Source organism: Mastomys coucha, unplaced genomic scaffold (genome assembly GCF_008632895.1).
Source record: "Mastomys coucha isolate ucsf_1 unplaced genomic scaffold, UCSF_Mcou_1 pScaffold5, whole genome shotgun sequence".
Lineage (NCBI taxonomy): Eukaryota > Metazoa > Chordata > Mammalia > Rodentia > Muridae > Mastomys > Mastomys coucha.
The window spans coordinates 21,779,896-21,801,584 of record NW_022196911.1 but is presented as its reverse complement, the minus strand read 5'-3'; the positions used below and the strand labels follow the sequence as shown (position 1 = coordinate 21,801,584).

Below are 21,689 nucleotides of genomic sequence, written 5' to 3'. Positions count from 1 at the left end.
AGGTTTCCAAATCCTCGGTTCGTGGAACCCCACGCAAGTAGGAGCTGCGGGACGGCATCCTACAGTCTAAGATCTTCCCACCTTGTTTCTGGGTGAGTATCCCTGTCCTTCGGAGACCTCTCTCTTCTATTCAATCTCAGGCTGCCTTCCACACAGCTCTAGCTGTCAGACTGCCCTGAACCCACCTGAACACACTCTGAACAGCCTTCCCACGACCACTGCCAGCCTAGACCAGAACTGTATCCAGTAGGAGGCTGCATGTGGTGTCTGATCCCCACCCTGGGTTCTAAAATCTTGAGTTCCAAGATAGACATCCTAAAACCAGCCTCTGGGTCACATACTTCAAACCAAACAGTAAGAGGCTAAATTGAGAAGTCAGAGTCCCATCCCCAACACACAAACATAAGAAGCCAAAATCAAATTATGAAATTTTTACTTCCAGACGGACATAAAAAGAACTTGGATTTTGAAAAAAATAAGTGTCTCAAGAAGTCAGTGGTCAGGCCTTTGCTAACAGCCTAAGAGTGCAATACATCCCTCGGGGTACTGCTTTACCACTAGATGGGTGTCTTGTCATTTTACTAAATCAGGAGTTAGTCTTCTGTGACTTATGCAGAAGATGCTTTTCTAATGAAACAGATTTTTGTTTGATTTAGAGACTCATGCCTCTCCTAGATGTAGAAAATAAATAAAGTACATGGTTCTAGTCCTAATAAGGCCAGTTACTCCATACCATTTCTAGCTTAGGGAACAAGGAGGAAGAAGAAGCGGTTAGAAAATAAGAAGGGAAAGAGGAGGAAGGGTCAAGACACACCATTCTCTAGACTCCATACAACTATTGTAATCAGTAATGAAGAGCAACTATACTTGCCTGAACTGGCCTCACACAAGACCACAGTCAGTCTAGGAAAGGGAATGGCTCTCTACCTCTCAGAGTTTGGCTATGGATAGGTTGTAGGAGAAGAATCACTGCCTTTAGTTGTTATCCTGTGCTGAGCACATCAGGCTCCAGCACACATCAGGCTCTAAACCCACAGTCATAAATGGCTCTGGTTCATCTCAGTGGATCACAAGCAATATGAATAGATATGAACACAGCAGAGAGGCTGTTGGAATTGTGGACCAGGTTAGTAGAGAGGTAGGAGGTGACAATGAGCAGTATATGAAGTGCTTACAGAAATACAAAATGATGTGATGTATGTGTATGAAATATCTAATAATAGAAAATTGGGGAGTAGTCATTCATTCATTCATCCATTCATTGTAGATAGGGTTTCTCTGTGTGAACCTGTGTTTAAAGACCCGTTGATGTGACCAGAACAATTGAATTTTTTAAAAAAATAACATCAGTGTGTAATTTCCTTTTGGATGTACCAGTATGTGGTGGGATTATTTAAATATTTATTTATTCTTGTTTTGTTTTGCTTGTGAGTCATGCTGGCCCAGGTTAGCATTCCCTGCCTCTGGAATACTAGGATTAAAGGCATATTCAGCCATGCCAGGTTCATTATCTCATTTAGCATCAGGTAATAGAGTCAAAAAGTCTTGATTTTTTTGTGTGTGTCAAGAAATATTAAATGTTAAGTTGATTTGTTGTTAGTTCTTTGAAGTTCTGATAGAATCCTGTCATTCTGGTTGTAGAGTTGTTTTAAGGATGGCATTTTATAATTGCTTCAGGCCCATTGTTCCTCTTAGTCTTGTTTACATTATTTATTTCATGTTGTTTACATTTGGTATGTCACATGTACCTGAAAACTCGTCCATTTCAATTAGAGTATTCTATTTATTACAATAGAAGTCTTTAATGTCAGAAAACACAAGATCCAGTTCTTAACACATTTCTATCAAGTAAGTTGTGTGTGTTCTATGGAGACTACATGTAGAAGCCAGGATGCTAGAAATGTACCTGTAATGGAGAGATTCAGGAAGAGTAAGGAGGACAGGGTGGATATTAGAATATAGGTGATATGAAATTAGAGTAGGAATGCTAGGTGCATAATGATTAAAACATGTAGTGGAGTGAAGGGGGAGAAAAGGAGATGCTTAAACTCAACTCAAATGACATGTCTATGAATGAGTTACATGGAAACCTATCATTTTGCATGCCAAGTTAAAAACATAATAATGGTACAGTAGAACACATTTGCTATAAAAGGATGGGACATTGGTTAATGTGTAATATGTGTTTTACTTGAGATAGGGGCAGAAAGAAAGAAGGAATACAGGGTGGGTAGACAAAAAGGATTTATAGAATCCATATGAAACAACATCATCTTAGAAGTTAATAAGAAATACAGTCTTAGCCGGGCAGTGGTGGCGCACACCTTTAGTCCCAGCACTTAGGAGGCAGAGGCAGGAGGATTTCTGAGTTCGAGGCCAGCCTGGTCTACAGAGTGAGTTCCAGGACAGCCAGGGCTACACAGAGAAACCCTGTCTCGAAAAAAAACCAAAACAAACAAACAAACAAAAAGAAAGAAATACAGTTTTAAGTATGTTGAGCAGTGGTGTCGCACCTGGATTAAAAATGGGTAAATAAAGATGCCAGTGTCATTAAATGAAACTCTCTGTAGCAGATGCTGTTATCTGCTTAGGACTTATTGCTTATGGAGGCCCCAAACGCACCCAGGTGATTGCCAATGCTCTTGCATGCCTATCCTAAGCATATGGTGTTAGTGAAGACACCAAACACTTTGGTTGCAAGATAGACAGAGAGCAATCTTGAACTTACCAGGAAACTCTCCCAACTCCCTAGCGTTTGCAGCACTGCAAGGTCTTGCACAGCCTGATGGTTCAGAAATGATGTTACAGTCTTACCCATGTACAACGTTTCCTACAGTACCAAGATGTGTGTACTGGTGTAATACTGGCACTACTGTGTATGGGCATAGACAACCTCTCTCTTGAATGGATTTGAGGCCTGCTATACAGAGGAATTTACACCATGATAACCAACACTTTGGAAGTATAGGTCCAAGGAAATTATGATGTTTTGTTAATAAACATGTTGCTAATCTGCCATCAAAATGTTCATGTTTATAATGGTCAGTTTGTACAACTCCGTAGCATCATGAAAAGAGCTTCCCTCCTCTTGCAGAAGGTAGGTAATGCAGAGACCCATAGCTATTGAAAAAAGTATGAAGAATGAGCAACTAGGTAAGATTGGAGGAATTACCATTTCAAAAAGGCTGAAGGAGAGTTCTGCAGTCTCCATAGACCCCACAAGGGTCTAGTGGCTGTAAATGGCAGGTATATTATGTACAGTGTAGAGTAAATACTTCCCCATCAGTACTTTTAAAGGGATCCCCACATGCCTACAGGGATTGCATTCTTTCTTTTTTGAGACTGGGGGTTTCCGTGTAACCCTGGCTGACTTGGAATTTGTACTGTCAACAAGACTGTCCTCAAACTCTCAAGATGTACCTACCTCTGTGTCCAGAGCTCTGCCATGAAAGGCAAGCATCACCACATCCTTAGCCTTTGAGGATTTCTAAGATGTATGTGAACACACCAGGGATGTCACATGCACAGTCTAATTCTTACACTTTGTGTCTTTTGTATTTATAGACTCTAGTAGGAAGGTTTTGAAGTGAAAGATGAGTATTTATTACAGCATTTTTTTTCATGATGAATTGCCTATTGTCTTTGCAGTTTCAGCACTATTTTTTAAAGGATTTATCAAATTCAATACATTTGTGGGGTGTGTATGTAATATTCAATGAACTATGGATATTATCCTCATAGCTATATAGTATATATCCTCATGTAACTATGAGGATAATACATGGTATACCTTCACATGGTTTCTCATAGGGATGAACTTTGTGATGTATAGCACAATTGGATATCTTTGCCTTATTGTTTTGTTACTACGTGTTATGCTTATTATGAATTTTTGTTGTTGTTGTTGAGACAGGATCTATGTAGCCATGGGAGTCTTGGAACTCACTGTGTAAAAAAGGATGGCCTGAAACTCACAGTAATCATTTTGCCTCTGGGTTCTGAGCACTGGGATTAAAGGCATGCACCATTTTGCCCACTATTATGACCACTTGGATATTAATCAGATAAATGTTTTTGTTATAGCTTTCCACCAGTATGAGAGAGAAGGCTCAGTGATTAAGAGTACTGGTTGCTCTTGAGAACTGGAGTTCAATTGCAACACACGTATAGCCACACACAACTGTCTTTAACTGCCAACTTCAGGGAGTCTGATGCTCTCTTCTGGCTTCTGCCTGCACCAGGCATACATGCAGTGCAATGGACATACTTGCAGGCCAGGCACTCATGCACACAGAAAAAGAAAAAAAAAAAGATTTCCATGCAGTTACATTTATAGAATTTTATTTTAATATAAACTTTGTTACATTTTTTTAAAGATTTCAATCTTCATTACAGGATTTCACAAGCTTGTTATCTTTGTGAGTCTACTACTTCTCCCCTTGTAATTTGTAAGCAGGGAACACCAGATAAATGTTATGTCACATTATTTACAATAGTATGTTTTTCTCCAGTATGGGTTTTCTGATGTCTTCTAAGATTTGAAATACACATAAAGGATATGTCACAGTGTTTACATTTGTAAGGTTTCTCTCCAGTATGAATTCTCTGATGCTTTCTAAGAAGAAAGCACTCAGTGAAAGATTTGTCACATTCCATGCATTTGTAAGGTTTCTCTCCCGTATGAACTCTCTGATGTCTTTGAAGATGTGAGTACCTGATAAATGATTTGTCACATACGGTACAATTGTAAGGTTTCTCTCCAGTATGAATTTTCTGATGTGCTCTAAGAGTTGTGCCTTCACGAAAAGATTTGTCACATTCTGTACATTTGTATGGTCTTTCTCCAGTATGAATTCTTTGATGTATTCTAAGAGTTGCACCTGTAATAAAGGATTTGTCACATAAGGTACAACTGTAAGGTTTCTCTTTACTATGAACTCTCTGATGTGTTCTTAGATATGTGAGCTGGGTAAAGGACTTGTCACATTCTACACATTTGTAAGGCTTCTCTTTAGTATGAGTTTTCTGATGCTGTCGAAGAATTGAGTTTCTAGTAAAAGATTTGTCACATTCCTTACATCTATAAGGTTTCTCTCCAGTATGAACACTTTGATGTCTTCTAAGAAGTGAGTTATGAAGAAAGGATTTTTCACATTCATTACATTTGTAAGGTCTCTCTCCAGTATGAACTGTCCGATGTTTCTGAAGATGTGAGTACTGGGTAAAGGATTTGTCACATTCTCTACATTTATAAAGTTCTGCACCAGAATGGATTTTGCAATGCCTTCTAAGTTGTGATAACTCAGTAAAGGACTTACCACATTCTTTACATTCACAATCTATTCCTGAAGAATGAGTCTTCTGATGAATGGTAAATAATTCATAGCTGGTAAAGGATCTATCACACTCACTGCACTTGTAAGGGTTCTCTCCAGTATGGTGTCTGTGATGGCTTCTAAAGCGTGAAAGCTGACGTAAGTCTTTACCACAATCTGGATCAGTATGTTTCTTAGCTCTATGGGTTTTCTGATGTCTCCTAAAACTGGAACAGTGGGCAAAGATTCTGCCACACTCTTTACATTTGTAAGGCTTTTCTCCAGTATGCATTTTCTGATGGCTTTTAAGTGCTGACAACTGAGGAAATGATTTTCCACATTCTTTGCATTTGTAAGGTTTCTCTCCAGTATGAAGGCGTTGGTGTGTTTTAAGCGTTGTACACTGGGCAAAGGATTTGTCACAAAAGTTGCACTTGTAGGGTTTCTCACCAGTATGAATTCTCTGATGTATAGTGAGGTTTGCGGAGGTACTGAAGCATTTCCTGCATTGCCCACACTGGTACCGTTTGCCTCTAATGTAGATTGTTTGTGGCATGAGACTGTGTGTAGAGCTGAAATGGTCATCATATTTTTCCTGTCTCTGTTCTTTGTTTGCACTGTTTGTTCTCTGATCTTGAGCAATGTTGGAGCACAAACCAGAAGATTTCTCACAGTCTTTAGGTTCACAACGTTCTTGTCCAGTGTGCATACTTTTATGTCTATCTAGGTTTGATGAGTCAACAGAGGAATCCTTGTCCTTATGGCATCTGTAGTTATTAGAGGTTTCTGTAGTGTCACTACTTTTATAAAGTGCACAGTGGGAGGGTTCATGAAGCATTTCACCAAGCTCATTACACTGACAAGACTCCTTTTCAGTCCTCACATGTTGATGGGCAGTATCACGTATAGAATACTTCTCTGAAAATAAGTACAATTCAGATTAGTAGGGCTTGTTCCCAGATTACACATGTAAAAATAACTGTCTCTGTAAGTTCTCTTTTAAAATAATTCAACCTGCAACTGTTTAGAACAGAGCTTCCAGTAGGTGACACTTTTCATTCACTGTAACTGACAAGATGTTTTTGTGAGGATCCATACAGTTATAAAGAAAGGGTTCATTGATGGGTCAGTGACTTCTAATACACATCTCATCTTTATTGAAAATGTACAACTTGGCATTCTCTGAAATGTGTAAAAAGTTTAATCCAATCTCAGGCTCACACTGTTTGTACCTCATTTGCTCCAGGCAGGTGACCAGGACTACTCTGGACACAATAATCAATGTGCTCTTTGAGGAAACCTAAAACCAATGCTAGAATCTTGGGGAAACCATACAGATGTGTGAGACAATTCTGTGCTCAGTACATGAGAAGTGCTCAAAGTAGAGGGATCTAGGAATGTATTCCCAATTACTTTTTCCAGTTAGTATCTCCAGCATGCTGTGAGAGAATTTTCAGTCCACACATCTTGAGTTCTTCTTACAAATAAAACAGTGTCAATTGCAATGATTACTATGAAACTTTAAGATATGGGTGGAAACAGTATGTGCTACTGAATTTTTGAATGCATCTTCAAATCAAAATCAAGGGTGCATGGCACCTCTAAAGTTATAAATGAAAAAGGAAATACCATGAAAATGTTTTCTTTTTCTTTCCCTGATCCTCTGTGCAATCCACATCATGCACCCCAAGTCCACGTGTTTTCAGGGCCTTCCCAATCTGCCCTGCACCTTTGTAAACTACCCCTCAAAAGACAATAAAAAATAAAAGTTAAAATTAAGAAAAATATCTGGTCATCGCTCTGGCCAGCAATCTGCTCTTATATCAACTGCAGCCTTCCCTCACACCTGGAACAGTAGAGGTTCACCAGTCCTGCTGTGCATGTATAAATACACTCCTCCATCACGTACATATTCATCATAGCAGTGTTGGAAGCTGTGGAGTGTCACACTGTACACCCTTTTAGCCAAACAGTTTTACTTGCAAATGTTTGTGGTAATGAGTCATTGGTCTGTTTCTAGGTCTCCAGCTTCTGCTACACCATCAATACTGGACCCTAGCAGAGGCTCCTCTGGGATATCCTGCTGCTGCCATGAGTCATGGAAATCCTGCAGCTTTGGTTCCACAGAACTGGCCCCTTCACATGCTCCAGCAGTTCATAAATGGGGTAGATATTGGGATGAGCTAAATGAAAATCGTGGAAGTTTTCCTGGGTGGTAACTGAGGTGGTTGGCCCTCCAGCTCTTCTGCACATACATGCCATGTAGGCCAGCCCTCTTTTGCTGCCTAGGTGAGGAGCAGGCCAAGCTGTCTCCCAAGTCAAAATCTAGGTTATACTACCATGTGGTGGCTGTTGAGAGGCAGGGCCAGCTTAGGAAGTCCCTAGGACATCAACATGGCCTCAGGCAGCAGCCCAGACCATGAAAATCCATATGGCCTGTAGTGACAACATGGGCCACAGACATCTATACAGACCCGTAGTGCCAGTGGGGCCACAAACCAAGACAAGGCCTTTGGTGATGGCAGTATGGCCTGGATATCACCATGACCTCAGGTGGTAGCACAGGCCATTCAAATCAGGCTGTTCTTAATGCAATCAGATCTCCATTTCCAACTCTTCTTCATAGTGCACAAATGCTATGCTTCCCTTTGTCTCCACTTTCTCCAGCACATAGATGCTCATAATAATGGTGCACTCTGGCTTTCTTTTACCTGCCTGAACAAGGAAACCTCTTGGACATTTTCTTTTTTTCTACCTAGACTTCTATTGTTTGCTTAAGAGAGAGTTTACAAACTATAAAGTCAGTACTTACAAAGGAAGAGTTAGGAATGTAGAAGAAAAATGTTCTTACCCACAGACAACAGGTTCCTATAGTTCTCCACCATCACATCAATGTACAAAGCCCTCTGAGCAGAGTCCAGGCATTTCCACTCCTCCTGGGAGAAGTCCACAACCACATCTCGAAATGTCAACAGACACTGAAAAAAAAACTTACACTGTGAGTATGGCTACAGGGTAGAATACTTTCCTGGATATTCAGAGACAGAATGTAGATGAGTGAAGACCATTGTTATCGGACACCATCAAAAAATTTAAAAAAAATTTTTAGAATCATCAAAAAATTATTTCCAATATAGTCACATTCTGTAAGGAATGTTCAAACTCTGTGAAAAGAGGATGACATTATAGTTTTACAAGGAGTATCCATAAAACAAGATAGAGATTGAAAGTATGGACACGGTTATCTACTTGTTATGTATTCTGAGTTCACGTGCCACTGAGGATCACAGTGTTCCTGTCTCAGGACAGTTCATGATGAGGACATGTGCTTTTAAATGCTCTGCCTGAAGATCATCCTAAAATACATATACTGAGTCAATTTCCTCTGTACTTGAGCCTTACATAATCTATTCTAACAGACTCAGGTATGATTTTTAAACTATAATATTTAACACACACCATTTAAATAGCAAAGGGGTAGGTATGGAAAGCAGAACTCATGAGTCCTTTTAAGGCAAAGAATTATGTTTTTTTCCCACAGTAGCAAGTTTGTAATAACACTACATATTGATAATTTTAAATGTAACATATACAAATCAATTATATATATATATATATATATTTCATAAGGCTATTGGTATCTCTAACAAGCAGACAGAAAAATCTACCTTAGCCACATTTAACATAATACAAACTTTTCCTGAGCATGTAACAGAGTCCTCTGAGACAAATAACAATTTCAGAACTCTACAGCAGCAGGGTAGGCTTGAACAGCTGTCATTCAAGTAGAAAGTGACGAGAGCAAAACCACGATGAGAGTATCTTTTTGTATCAAATGTCACTAATAGCTTATTATCAATGCTCATTTGTATGGACGCATTCCATATAATTCTACACAATGAGGCCAAGTCCAAGTATTCTGCTCAGTGAGATGTTGTGTGGGATAAAAACAAAAGAAAGGGGAAAAAAGTAAAAAATACTGATCTCTCTACTACGGAAAGTTGCCACTGGGCTTCTTAAACAAGTGTGTGATTCTCCTGAGATAAACAGATATGAGGTGCCAACAAACATGTAGACACATCACCACCATCATGATATTAAACACCAAGAAGAAATACAGGTAGATGACCATCTCAGCCTATACTCAAGAACATCAGTTTCATGGCACATTAAGCAACATATGCCTTCCATGAGGGTAATGACCAACAGTTATGAAAAAGAATATAAAGCTAACTGCTTTCCTTGGTTCTTATTCTGTCACAGGTTTTGCGGGTGGTGGTGTTGGATTAGTACATAAACATATATTCGATAGTGAAAACATAAAATCAGATCTGAGGCTCCAGAGCTCCTGTTCCTAATGAATATTATAACTGCATAAAAATGCATTGTGTTGTCTAGTCTCTAGGTCTGCTGAATTGAAGTTTGTGATTTTGTCTGTCTGTTTACAACAATTTCAAAGTAAAATTTAAAAAATTATCAGGAGCAGAAAATTAAAGGCTTGTAATGTATCTACAACATTTTTAGAAATAGACTGGACATAATTACTGACCTTGGACACGTTTACTGGAGAATCAGCCATTTTTTCTGTGTCTCTTCTTTGATTTTCTCTCTGAAGAAGAATGAATAGTTGGCTAGTGGCCCTTTAATATCAAGGAGTCAAACAGGAAATGTAAAATTAATACTGAATACTGTTAAAGAACAACATTAAACCACATGAAAAGACTCAAGCAGCAAAATACTACCTGCTGTCTGGTCAGTGATATCATAGCCAGGCAAGCATGGAAAGACTTGGAGAGAAAAATCACTAAATTACTCCACTCAGAAAAATATTCTCTCAAAACCGAGGGAGACAGAAGTGCATTTGAAGATAGCCATGAATTAACACAATTCATTTTACTAAAGCAGCATAGCACATATAAATTAGAGGCAAAAGATACACAGGAGAATTTGAGAAATTATTTAGGGAAACATGGGAAATAATACATTTCATGTGAGGAATAGATGAATACAGGAGAATAGGGAAATAATCATCCAAGTTTAAAGGTGCCAGCCACTCTTTCTCACAGGAAAGAAAGAATAATACTACAAATAATCTAACCAGCAACAACATTTAAAAAAAAACCCCATAGGGAATAAAAACACTATAAACAAAAAAAGTAGCCATTCTAGAAATCAATACAAAGAATTGTCAATTAAATAAACAAATCCACAGGTTAGATAAAGCTAGCATGAAACCCCAGCTCTTCTACTCCTTCGTATATGCTCAAAGGGCTCAACATCCTACTCCACAGATATGTGCTCAACATTGTATATTGCTGCTATATTCATAATAGGTAGCAAATGGAAAGAACATAAATATCCTCCAACTGAAAAATAAAAATGTATATATACGCTAAAAGATATTACTGAGCTGTAAAGAAAATTGAAGTCATGACATTTGCAGGTAAATGGATGGACTTAGAACAGATCACACTGAGTGGAATAAATCAGACCCAGAAAGATAGACATTGCATGTTCTCTTTCATAGGATGTTCCTCCCTCCACATCTTCGGATGTGAGTTCTCAACCTGGAGTAACTGCAGTAACCAGAAAAGTAAAACTAGACTATGGTGGGATGTGGGAGATTAATAGACAGGTGATAACTGGGAACGAATGATCTTAAGGGGAAAAGGAAAAAAGTATGAGAGGGATTTATTTATAGAGAAGGGCAAGATAGAAACACAAGAAGAGAGTAACATAGCAGTAAAGATGTCTAAAAACTCGTAAGAAGTTATGGTGTTATCCTACCATAACATATGTGTACCATGCATTTCAGTCTGGGAAAGCATACACATGTGAAATGCAAATGAAACTTCCTTGGGCTGACAATGCTCTCTACACAAGCTATGTATTTTCTACCAAACCACAGTCACACCACTGATTGTCAACAGACCATAAAATAAAAGACAACAGTTTGAACATTCCTGCTGATACACAACTTTAATGTGAGCACTGAAGAGATAAAGGTGGGTGGAAATCTATGGATTCCAGTCCAGCCTGGTCTACACGATGACTTTTACGTAACAGGGTGGCCATGTGTCCACGAGCAGAATGCTTTTCTTGAATGAAGAAGACAAGAAGATTACAGAAGCTTTTCTGACATTGCTGAGTCATCATAATTATTCACAAGCTGCTTCCTGATGCTATCCTATTCTATAATACCTTTACGTTTGTTCCTATTTATCTTCCTTTCTTTTTTCTCCAAAACAGGGTTTCTCTACGTAGGCTGGCTGTCCTTAATCTACCTGCTTCTGTCTCCTGAGTGCTGGGATTAAAGTGTGTGCCACCGCCACAAACTGGTCTATAATGTCCTTTCTAACTGTGAAAATCCTGTGAGCTGATTCCCTCAAACAGCATACTGGGATTTCCAGGCTCTGATTGACAATATCAACAACTCAGCACAAGAAAACACATTTCTTTTTTCTTTTTTTTCCTTTTTCCCCCTCCTTTTCTTTCTTTTCTGTCTTTCTTTCCTTCCTTCTATCCCTCCTCTTTCTTTTTCTTGTAGTTACTTTTTTTCTTGATTTTTGAGACAGGATCTCACCATGTAGTTCTGGCTGTCCTGGAACACTATATAAACCAGACCAGTCTAAAACTCATTGAGATCCACTGCCTTGGCCTCCTAAGTGCTGAGATAAAAGCAGAGTCTCACCAAGCCTGGTTGCACACTTTTTACAACACTGTATTTACATCACAGATTACATATGTTTCAGATGGAAAATTAATGGTGGATAGACAGTTTATTTTTTAAAGTTAATATTTACATCCATATCTGTAGAACTCACAACAAATACCTGTATTTTCAGATTCAATTAAGTTTGCAGGAGTTCCTTTCATGACTCCCATCTAAAAGCTCTCGGGAAATCTAGTTCCCTAGGTATGTATGCCACTCTCTTGAATAGGGAAATGGTAGAACACAGAAGTTAGCGTGGATGACTGTAAATTTCAAGCTGTGTCCTTTCCACCATAGCAAAGAGACCTCATTGCAAATATCAACAGATAAATTCAAATACTCTACTGGGTTATTCTTATAAGTGTATCTGGCAGCCATAAGATTAACTTAAAACTAGTATCATTCCAGTTAACATTATTGAAAATGCATTGATGAGGGCAAGATATCCACAGCAAAATTTTGAGAGCCGTCATTTTTATGAAGACCTGCCTGTCCCTGCAGGTCCTCTTACCTAGAAGGTTCCATGGACCCTGGGCAGCTATTTCTGCCTATATGTTTGCTGACTGCCGAGTCTCCCAGGATAACCCACGTGGCACCTGTGGCTTATGGAAGTTTTCGGTTCCGCAGTATCCCCACTCTCCCAACCCCCAGCCCCCACCCCCTCTCATCCTCTGCAGTCAGGTCTCTACCATATGACTGCCTACTGTGCAGCTGCTTGTCCCCCAGCTTCCCCGCAGAGTTCAGTACAGAATCATGTTCTTGACACTTCTGGCTTTGACTCTTTAGTCCCACTTCCTATGAAAAACACACATTGCTTCCCAGCTTCCCTGGCTTCTTTCCACTAACCCCACCTACACACTACACCTTCCTCTAAACTAGGCCAATATGCCACAGGGAAGACTGATCCCTCCTACTCAGTTTCAGGCTTCCTTCAACACAGGTTCGTCTGTCAAGCCGCCCGGTACCTGCTCTGCACAGCCATGTGCTTGCTTCCAGCCTAGACCAGAAGTGCATTTGGCAGGATGCTGCACCCCATTATCTGACTCCCTTTGTGAGTTCTGAATCCTCAGCTGCCAGATAGGCAATCTCAGACCTTTATCTGACTATCAGTCCCTCTGTCACATACTGGATACCAATCAACAAAAGGCTAAAGTCAGGTGCCAAAGTGCCATCCCCAAAACACAAACAGGAGAAGAGGGGAAGAGGAGCAGTCTCAAGTAGTCAGTGGTCGGCCCACAGGTAACAGCACAGGGCTGAATTTATCCCACTGCACTGCTTTCACCACTAGATGGTGGTCCTGTGAGTAAACTAACTCAAAAACAAGTTACTCTTCTGTGACTCATGCAAAAAGTGAGAAAAAACCCACAATTTCTTTTCTTCCTTCCTTTCTTTCTTTCTTTCTTTCTTTCTTTCTTTCTTTCTTTCTTTCTTTCTTTCTTTCTTTCTTTCTTTCCTTCTTTCTTTCTCTTTCTTTCATCTTTCTTCCTTTGCTTCTAATGAAGTGGTAAATGCTGAAACTCTTGGCTGTCCCAGATGCAGAAAATAAGTAAGGTCTTAAAAAGTCATCTACACCATCCATCTCTAGCTCTGGAAACACGAAGAAAGAGATGGCTAGGCAATAAGAAGGGAAGGACTAAGGGACACTATTCTCTAGACTCCATACAACTATTGTAATCAGTAACCAACAGCAGCTGTCTTTACCTGCACTGGCCTCACACAAGACCACAGCCAGTCTAGGAAAGGGAATGGCTCACTTTACCTCTCAGACATTCACTATGGGTAGATGGTAGGAGAAGAATCACTGCCTTTAGTTGTTATCCTCTGCTGAGTCACATCAGGTTCCAGGACATAGCTTCAAACCCACAGAGTATCACAAATGGCTCTAGTTCATCTCAGTGGACCCCAGGCAATACGAATAGATATGAACACAATAGAATGACTGTTGGAATTGTGGACCAGGATAGTGAAGAGGTAGGAGGTGAAAAAACAGGCAGTATTAGATGTGCCCATACAAATTCAGATGCACACGCACGTTCTGTATCTATATACATGTTATACACATATGTATGTCAGTGTTAAATAGCTAACAATAGAAGTGTGAGAGGGCTATTCTTGCATTCAAGACAGGGTTTTTCTTTGAAAACGTGTGTTTAAGGGCATATGCTACTATGCCCAGCTCAAATACTATTTTTTTTTAAGATTTATTTATTTTATTCATGTAAGTACACTGCTATTGTCTCCAGAGACTTTATAAGAGGCCATCAGATCCCATTACAGGTCATTGTGAGCCACTATGTGGTTGCTGGGAATTGAACTCAGTACCTCTGGAAGAGGAGTCAATGCTCTTAACTGCAAAGCCATCTCTCAAGACCCTCAAATACTTTTTTTAATGATCATATCAGTGTGTAATATTTTGTTTGGTTGCATCAGTATCTCTCTCTGTCTCTGTCTCTCTCTCTCCTCTTCCCACCCCTCCACCCCCTGCTCTCTCTCTTCTCCCGCTCTCTCAGTTTTTTGAGACATGGTGGGCTTGAAATCACTGAGATCAGCCTGCTTTGCCTCTGGAATGCTAGGATTAAAGGCATGTGCCACCATTTTGGGCTCCTTATCTGCTTTACTGTCAGGTAACTGAGCCAGGAAGTCTCACTTTTTTGTGTCAAGAGGTATTAAATGTAGCTTTGCTGTTCATTCTTAGAAGTTGTAATACATTCCTGTAAGTCTGGTAGTGGAGTTGTTTTCAGGGTTGCATTTTATAATTGCTTAAGTCACATTCCTACTTGAAGTCTTGTTTATATTATTTATTTCATGTTGTTTATATTTCATGTTTATATGCACCTGGAACCTCATGTATTTCAATTAGCCCTCCAATTTAGGGAAATAGAAGTCTTTAATATTAGTAGACATAAGCTCCATTTTCTAACTCATTTTTATCAAGTAGGCTGTGCCTTTACCTTGTGTAATAATCAGGACATTACAAGATGATCAGTAGTGGCACACAGCTTTAATCTTTGCACACAGGAGACAAAATCAGGCAGATGTCTGTGAATTCAAGGCCAGCCCGGTGTACTGAGTTTCGGGACAGCCAAGGTTACACAGTAATACTCCGCTTCTACAAACAAAGACATAGTAACAAAAAATCATGTTTATTTGGGCAAGGTCATGCAATCCTTTAAACTAAGCTCTCTGGAGACAGAAGCAAGGGAAAATGTGAGTTCAAAGCCCGTCTGAACACCATAGAAAGTCTAGAGAGGTGGCAATACGTTAAGAGACTCTGTCTCAAAATAAAGCCAACTCCTCCTGAGGAATAGCTTTTATGATACCAGAAGCACCATTCAAGATCTAAGTACTGCTAGAAAACAACTATTCATTCTGATGTTTACCGTAGATGAATGACTCTACTACAAGTCCACTACAGACATATATGAATGCAGTAACAATTAATTTTGAAAAGTGGTCATGAATTTGAAAGAGAACAGGAGGGTATTTGGGAAGATTTGGCAGGAAGAAAGAGAGAAGAGAAATGTTCTAATTATATAATAAGCTCAAAATTCAAATGTAAAGCAAAGCAAAACAAACAAACACACAATAACAACAAAGCAAGCTGAACAAACAAGAGTTATGCATCCCCCTGGAAAACAAAGATTATGGTTCCTTAACTTCCATGCTACCCTAGCTACAATACGAGAAATACAAATGATAACTAAGGTTGCCATAAATGTGGAGTAAGGTTAAACATTGCTATGATATTAAAAACTAGAGAATCAACGTTTGAAATAGTCTAGATGCCCCCATTGAAATAAATGAATAAATGAAAGAAAGAAAATTTCTATGTGACCTAATTACAGCACTGATGTGTGATATTATTCCTGTGGAAACAAGGACAATCATCTACTTATCACAGATAAGAAAACAATGATAAATCAATGTTGGGGAACCAACAAAGTCTATCTTGATAAACCAGTGTGGTTTCTTTTTTAAGTCGTGTTGTCTGCATGTATGTCTGTGTATGATATGTGTCCCTTATCCTCGCAGAGGCCAGAAAAGGGCACTGCAGGCCCTGGAGTTGAGATTAGAGATTAAATGCCCATGTGAGGATGCTGGGAAAATAAAGTGAATCTTCAAAGGATCACAGTGTTCTTAACCTCTGGGCCATTTGTAAAACACAGTGGACTGGTGAGTTTATCAGGGTGACTTACAAGAATGCGAGTGAGGGGCTTCTGATAGAAGCAGAAAGGACTCAATGACAGCTGTCACCTGTGAGAGTCGTGGATAATAAAGGTGGAAACCTGGGGACCACTGCAGTTCCGTGCATCTCACCTGAGTTGAGAAGTGGTCTATCAAGCCACTTAATACTTCCTCTAGGAGCTTGTCTTGTGTTCTATAATCCAGGCAGCCTGCTTCATGGCTGGTCTGAGGATCTTCTGTAAAGCTCATCTTGTATGACCCTGTCAGCAGTCCTTGCCAATTATGTATGCTTGAGGCAGGAAGGCTCTAGTGAATCTTGCCAGTTTCTGGGACTTCCTGAAGCTATTAAGTTTTCTATTTCTGAGCATTGGGAGAGTCTCTATAGGTTGAACTGTGCATGGAACATTCACTCCCCAGCCTTTAAGGCATCCAGTTAATTTCCCTTTCCTCTAACACCATATTTTTTCTACAGAGTATCCTTCAACATGAAAAGGCTAAATCTTAGAGAACTCTGATACACAGTAACCTATCTTGGGCATAAAATACAAGGAATTTCTATCTTGCCAATGATCACTTGCCTATCATGTTCTTCTTGCTATATTCACAATGTCTAGACTTGCAATCAACTCAGTTATCCATCAATTGATACATAGGCAAATGAAAATACAATACATATCTATAGAACATGGTATATTATTCAGTTGTAAATAAAAATGGAAGTGTGAAATCTAGATGTAAATGTAGGCAACTGGAAAATATGGTGACTTCTGCCAACTAATCCCCAACAGTCAAACAGCACACGCTTCCTCTCATATGTGCCGCTTAGCTTCAATGTTTCTGTTTTGTTTGTTGAAGTAAGACTGCATGTAGAAGGACCACTAGAGGGAGATTTGGGGAGAAAGGATGGATAGTAGATTATGGATGATATGAAATTAGAGAGGGTGAATACTGGGGAAGAATGTTTCAAGGATGCAGGGGAGTAGTGGGGAGGAAAAAGGGCTGCTAAGTGGTGAACCCAAAGGAGATAGATGTCTATGAGGAAGCTACATGGGTCCCTATCATTTTGCAAATGAACTAAAAAATTTATAATGACAGGATAGTATCACATGTGATATGAAAGAACTGGGCATAAAGGAAAACATGTTAAATATGAAACTGGGGATGGGACAGGAAGAAAGGAGGAAGAGGTAACCAAAAGGGTAGATGAAGTTTCATGAAATTCAACTATTTTACAGGGTAAAGAAAACATCACTTATAAATTTTTTTGACAGAGGTATCCCATATGGGTAAATGATGCTCCTCCCAGACAACAGGGGTATTGAATGAAACTCTATACCAGGCACTCATTATCTGCTTAGGATTACTAGTCAAGGAGTCTCCAGAGGCACTCCAAACAAAAAAAGGCTACTGCTAGTCCTTTTGTTGGTGATCTAAGTACTTGGAGCTGCTGAAGACAGCTAACACTTTGGGTTGGAGATACAGAGAGTATAATCTTGAACTCTATATCCTACAATATCAAGTTACTGGGCAAGAAATGCGCATTGGTGCTATACTAGCATGACTGCTTAAGAGCAGAACTGACTGAATTCGAAGCCTGCACTATAGAGATGAATTCATGCCATGGCCAAAACCCAAGTCTTGGAAATATAAATCCAAGGACACAACTTATTGATGTTTTCTTAACAAATACGTTATTATCTGCTATCTAAATATTCAGATTTATAATTAACAGTTTGCGCTACTCTCCAGTATGGTAAAAGAAGCCTCCTCTTCTAGTAGGAGGTAAATAATGAAGAGACCTATAACTCCTCTTCTAGTAGGAGGTAGATAATGAAGAGACCTATAACTCCTCTTCTAGTAGGAGGTAGAAAATGAAGAGACCTATAACTGTGCAGAAAGTACTAAGAATGAGGAACTGTGAAAGTAGGGGCGATTACCATTTCCTCATAGTTAGCAGAGGGTCCTCAAGTCTTGTTTCCTAAAGGGGGCACTAGCTGTTAATAGAAGCTGTATGATTTTAATTTAGAGTATGGGTTAATACTTCTCAGTTTTTCTTCAGTATTGTCAAATGAATTTCTTCATACCTTCAGAGATTTCTTTCTTATTTTTTTAACCACTTGGTTTTTCTTACATGGGGTTTTTCTGTGTAGTCCTGGCTGTCTTAGAATTTGCAGTGTAGACCATGCTCACCTTGAACTCAGAGATCCACTTGCTTCTGACTCCAGAGGGCGGGTACTAAAAGTTACACCAGGAAGTCCAGAACACCTGGGGACTTTTCAGCTCTATGTGAGCATGCCTGTGATGTCACACGCACATCTTATCTACCTCTTCACTTTATCTTCTTACTATTTGTAAGGTTTGACTCTAGTATGATAATTTTGAAGATGAATGAGAAATGATATTTTATTAGAGTACGTTTATGTGTTTTTCTCTCATGATGAATTTCTTTTATGTCAGCAATTTCAGCACCAGGTAAAGGCTTTGTTGAATTCAATGTACTTGGTAGGTATAATTTTCAATGGTAAGCAAGACTTGGAAATTATTATTATATATTATATATAAAGATTATATCTTTATATGGATTTTCAGAAGTATGAACTTTGTGATTTACAGTACAATTAGAAGCCTTTAAAATGTATTTAATTACATTTTGTCATTATTATTTTTTTTAAGATATGGTATAGGTAGTTCATTCAGGGTATTCTAGAACTTACTATGTAGACCAGATCTCACAGAGATCTTGCCTTTGCCACCCAAGTGCTGGAATTAATGGTGTGTCCCACCTTGCCTAGAATTATGAACTTCTGGATGCTGAACAAGATGAATATTTTTATTACAGCTTTTTCCAGGAGCTAGAGAGATGGCTTAGTGGTTAAAACCACTGGCTGCTCTTACAGAGAGTATTGGGATTTACCTCCTAACACACATAGCAGTTCACAACTCCCTTTAAACAAAGCAGCATCAAGAGATCTGATGCATCCTTCTAGCCTCCACAGGCACCAGGCATGCATGTAGTACACAGGGCTACAAGCAGAAAAATACCCAGACACACACAGACACACGCACACGCACACACACACGCACACACACATACACACAAACATACACACACACATACACACACACAGAGAGAGAGAGAGAGAGAGAGAGAGAGAGGAAGAGAGAGAGAGAGAGGAGATATACACACAGTTCAATTTGCAAACATTGTTTTAACTTAGACTCTTATATTTTCTGAGATTTAAAAGTTCATTAAAGGCTTTCCCATGTTTCTTATTTTTAGGTTTTTACTATGAATATCATGAGATTTATAAGCAAAGAATATACTGGATAAATGCTATGTTTCATTATTTAGAACAGTATGTTTCTCTCCAATGTGAAGTTTCTGATATGCTCTAAGGTGAGAGCACCTAGTCAAAGATTTGTCACATTCAGTACATCTGTAAGGTCTCTCTCCAGTATGAACTCTCTGACGTGTTCTAAGGTGTGAGTCCTGGGTAAAGGATTTCTCATATTCCATACTCTTGCAAGGTTTCTTTCAAGTGTGAATTTTTTTCTGATGTGTTCTAAGAGTTGAGCATGTAGCAAAAGATCTGGCATATTCCTTACATATATGAGGTCTGTTTCCAATATAAACTCTGTGATAGTGACTTCTAAGATATGCTCACTGGGGTAAAAGATTTGTCACATTCTCTACATTTCAAATTGTCTCTCCAGTATGACTTTTCTGATGTTTTCTAAGAGTTGACCTCTCATGAAAAAGATCTATCACATTCCTTACATAAGTAAGGTCTCACTTCAGTATGAACAGTCTGATGTCTTCTAAGATGTGAGCCATGGATAAAGAATTTTTCACATTCCTTACATAAATAGTTGCAAATCAAATCCAAGAACACATCAAAACCAGCACCCACCATGATCAAGTAGACTTCATGCCAGGGATTCAGGGGTTGTTTATTATACAAAAATCCTTCAATATAACTGACAATATTATTAAAGTGAAAGAAAAGAAACACATGGTCATGTCATTAGATGAAGAAAAGGCCTTTGACAAAATCCAACACCTCTTCATGTTAAAATTATTGGAGAAATCAAGGATATAAAGCACATGTATCAACACAATAAAGACACTATATAGTAATCTAATAGCCAAATTCAAATTAAATGGAGAGAAGTTAAATCAATTCCATTAAAATCAGAGACGAGGTGAGGCTATCCATTCTCTCCATATCTCTTTAATATAGATAGTACTTGAAGTTGTTGCTGGAGCAATAAGACAGCTAAAGGAGATCAAAGGGATACAAACTAAAAAGGAAGAAGTCAAAGTATCCCTAGTCACATATAACTTCCAAAAAACTATGTGAAAATTCCTACAGCTGATAAACACCTTGAAGAAAGTAGCTAGATACAAAATTAACTCAAGAAAATCAATAGCCCTCCTTTATTCAAAAAATAAATGGACTGAGAAATAAACCAGGAAAACAACACCCTTCACAACAACCAGAAATAGTATACAATTACTTGGTGTAACTCTAACTAAGCAACTGTATAAAAGAACTTCAGGTCTCTGAAGTAAGAAATTCAAGACAACATGAAAAGATGCAGATATCTCCCTTGGTCATGGATTGATAGGATTAAAATAGTAAAAATGGCTATCTTACTAAAAGTAATCTACAGATTCAATGCAATTCCCATCAAAATTCCAACACGAGTTTTTGACAGACTTTGAAAGGACACTCTCAAATTCATATGAAAAAACAAAAACCCAGGATAGCAAAAACAATCTAGTGCAAAAAAAAAAAAATAATAACTTCTGTAGTAATCACCACCCCTGATTTTAAGCTGGACTACAGAGCAATAGTAATAAAAACTACATAGTATTGGTATAGAAACAGACAGGTTGGTTAATGGAATCAAATCAAAGGCCCAGAAACAAACTAACACTGTACCTATGGACACTTGATTTTTGACCATACAAAGGAAAGAAGAAAGCATCTTCTAGATGCAATAAGACAACTGCTTTTCCTGGATGTCTATGTGTAGAAGAATGTAAATAGATCCATGTTTATCACGCTGCAAAAAGCTCAAGTCCAAGTGGACCAAAGACCTCAACATGAAACTGGATACACTAAATCTAATAGAAGAGAAAGTGGGAAATAGCCTTGACTTCATTGTTACAGAAGATAATTTCCTAAACAGAACACCAATGATTCAGGAACATCGATCAACAAATTAACAATGGGACCTCATGAACTGAAAAGGCAAAAAACACTATCAATAGGAAAAAAATGTCAGCCTAGAAACTGGGAAAGGATCTTTATCAACCCTACACCTGACAGAGGGCTACTATACAAAATGCATATAAAACTCAAATACAAACCAACAACCCAAATACCCAATTTAAAAATGTGTACTGAGAGCCGGGCAGTGGTGGCACACGCCTTTAATCCCAGCACTTGGGAGGCAGAGGCAGGTGGATT

At 38.8% G+C, this 21,689-nt stretch overlaps 1 protein-coding gene across 1 annotated transcript in view; it reads right to left on the bottom strand.

Annotated features, from left to right (window-relative positions):
* Positions 1-4,319: 4,319 nt before the first annotated feature.
* LOC116078220 (zinc finger protein 54-like) overlaps positions 4,320-21,689 on the bottom strand; it is a 26,465-nt gene continuing 9,095 nt past the window's right edge. Inside the window, exons 3-5 of the mRNA XM_031353266.1 lie at positions 9,865-9,924; positions 8,167-8,293; positions 4,320-6,233 (exon numbers count right to left, since the gene is read on the bottom strand). Of these exons, the coding sequence (XP_031209126.1) occupies positions 4,474-6,233; positions 8,167-8,293; positions 9,865-9,924 (1,947 nt within the window). The 3' untranslated portion in view covers positions 4,320-4,473. The remainder of the gene's footprint in view (positions 6,234-8,166; positions 8,294-9,864; positions 9,925-21,689) is intronic.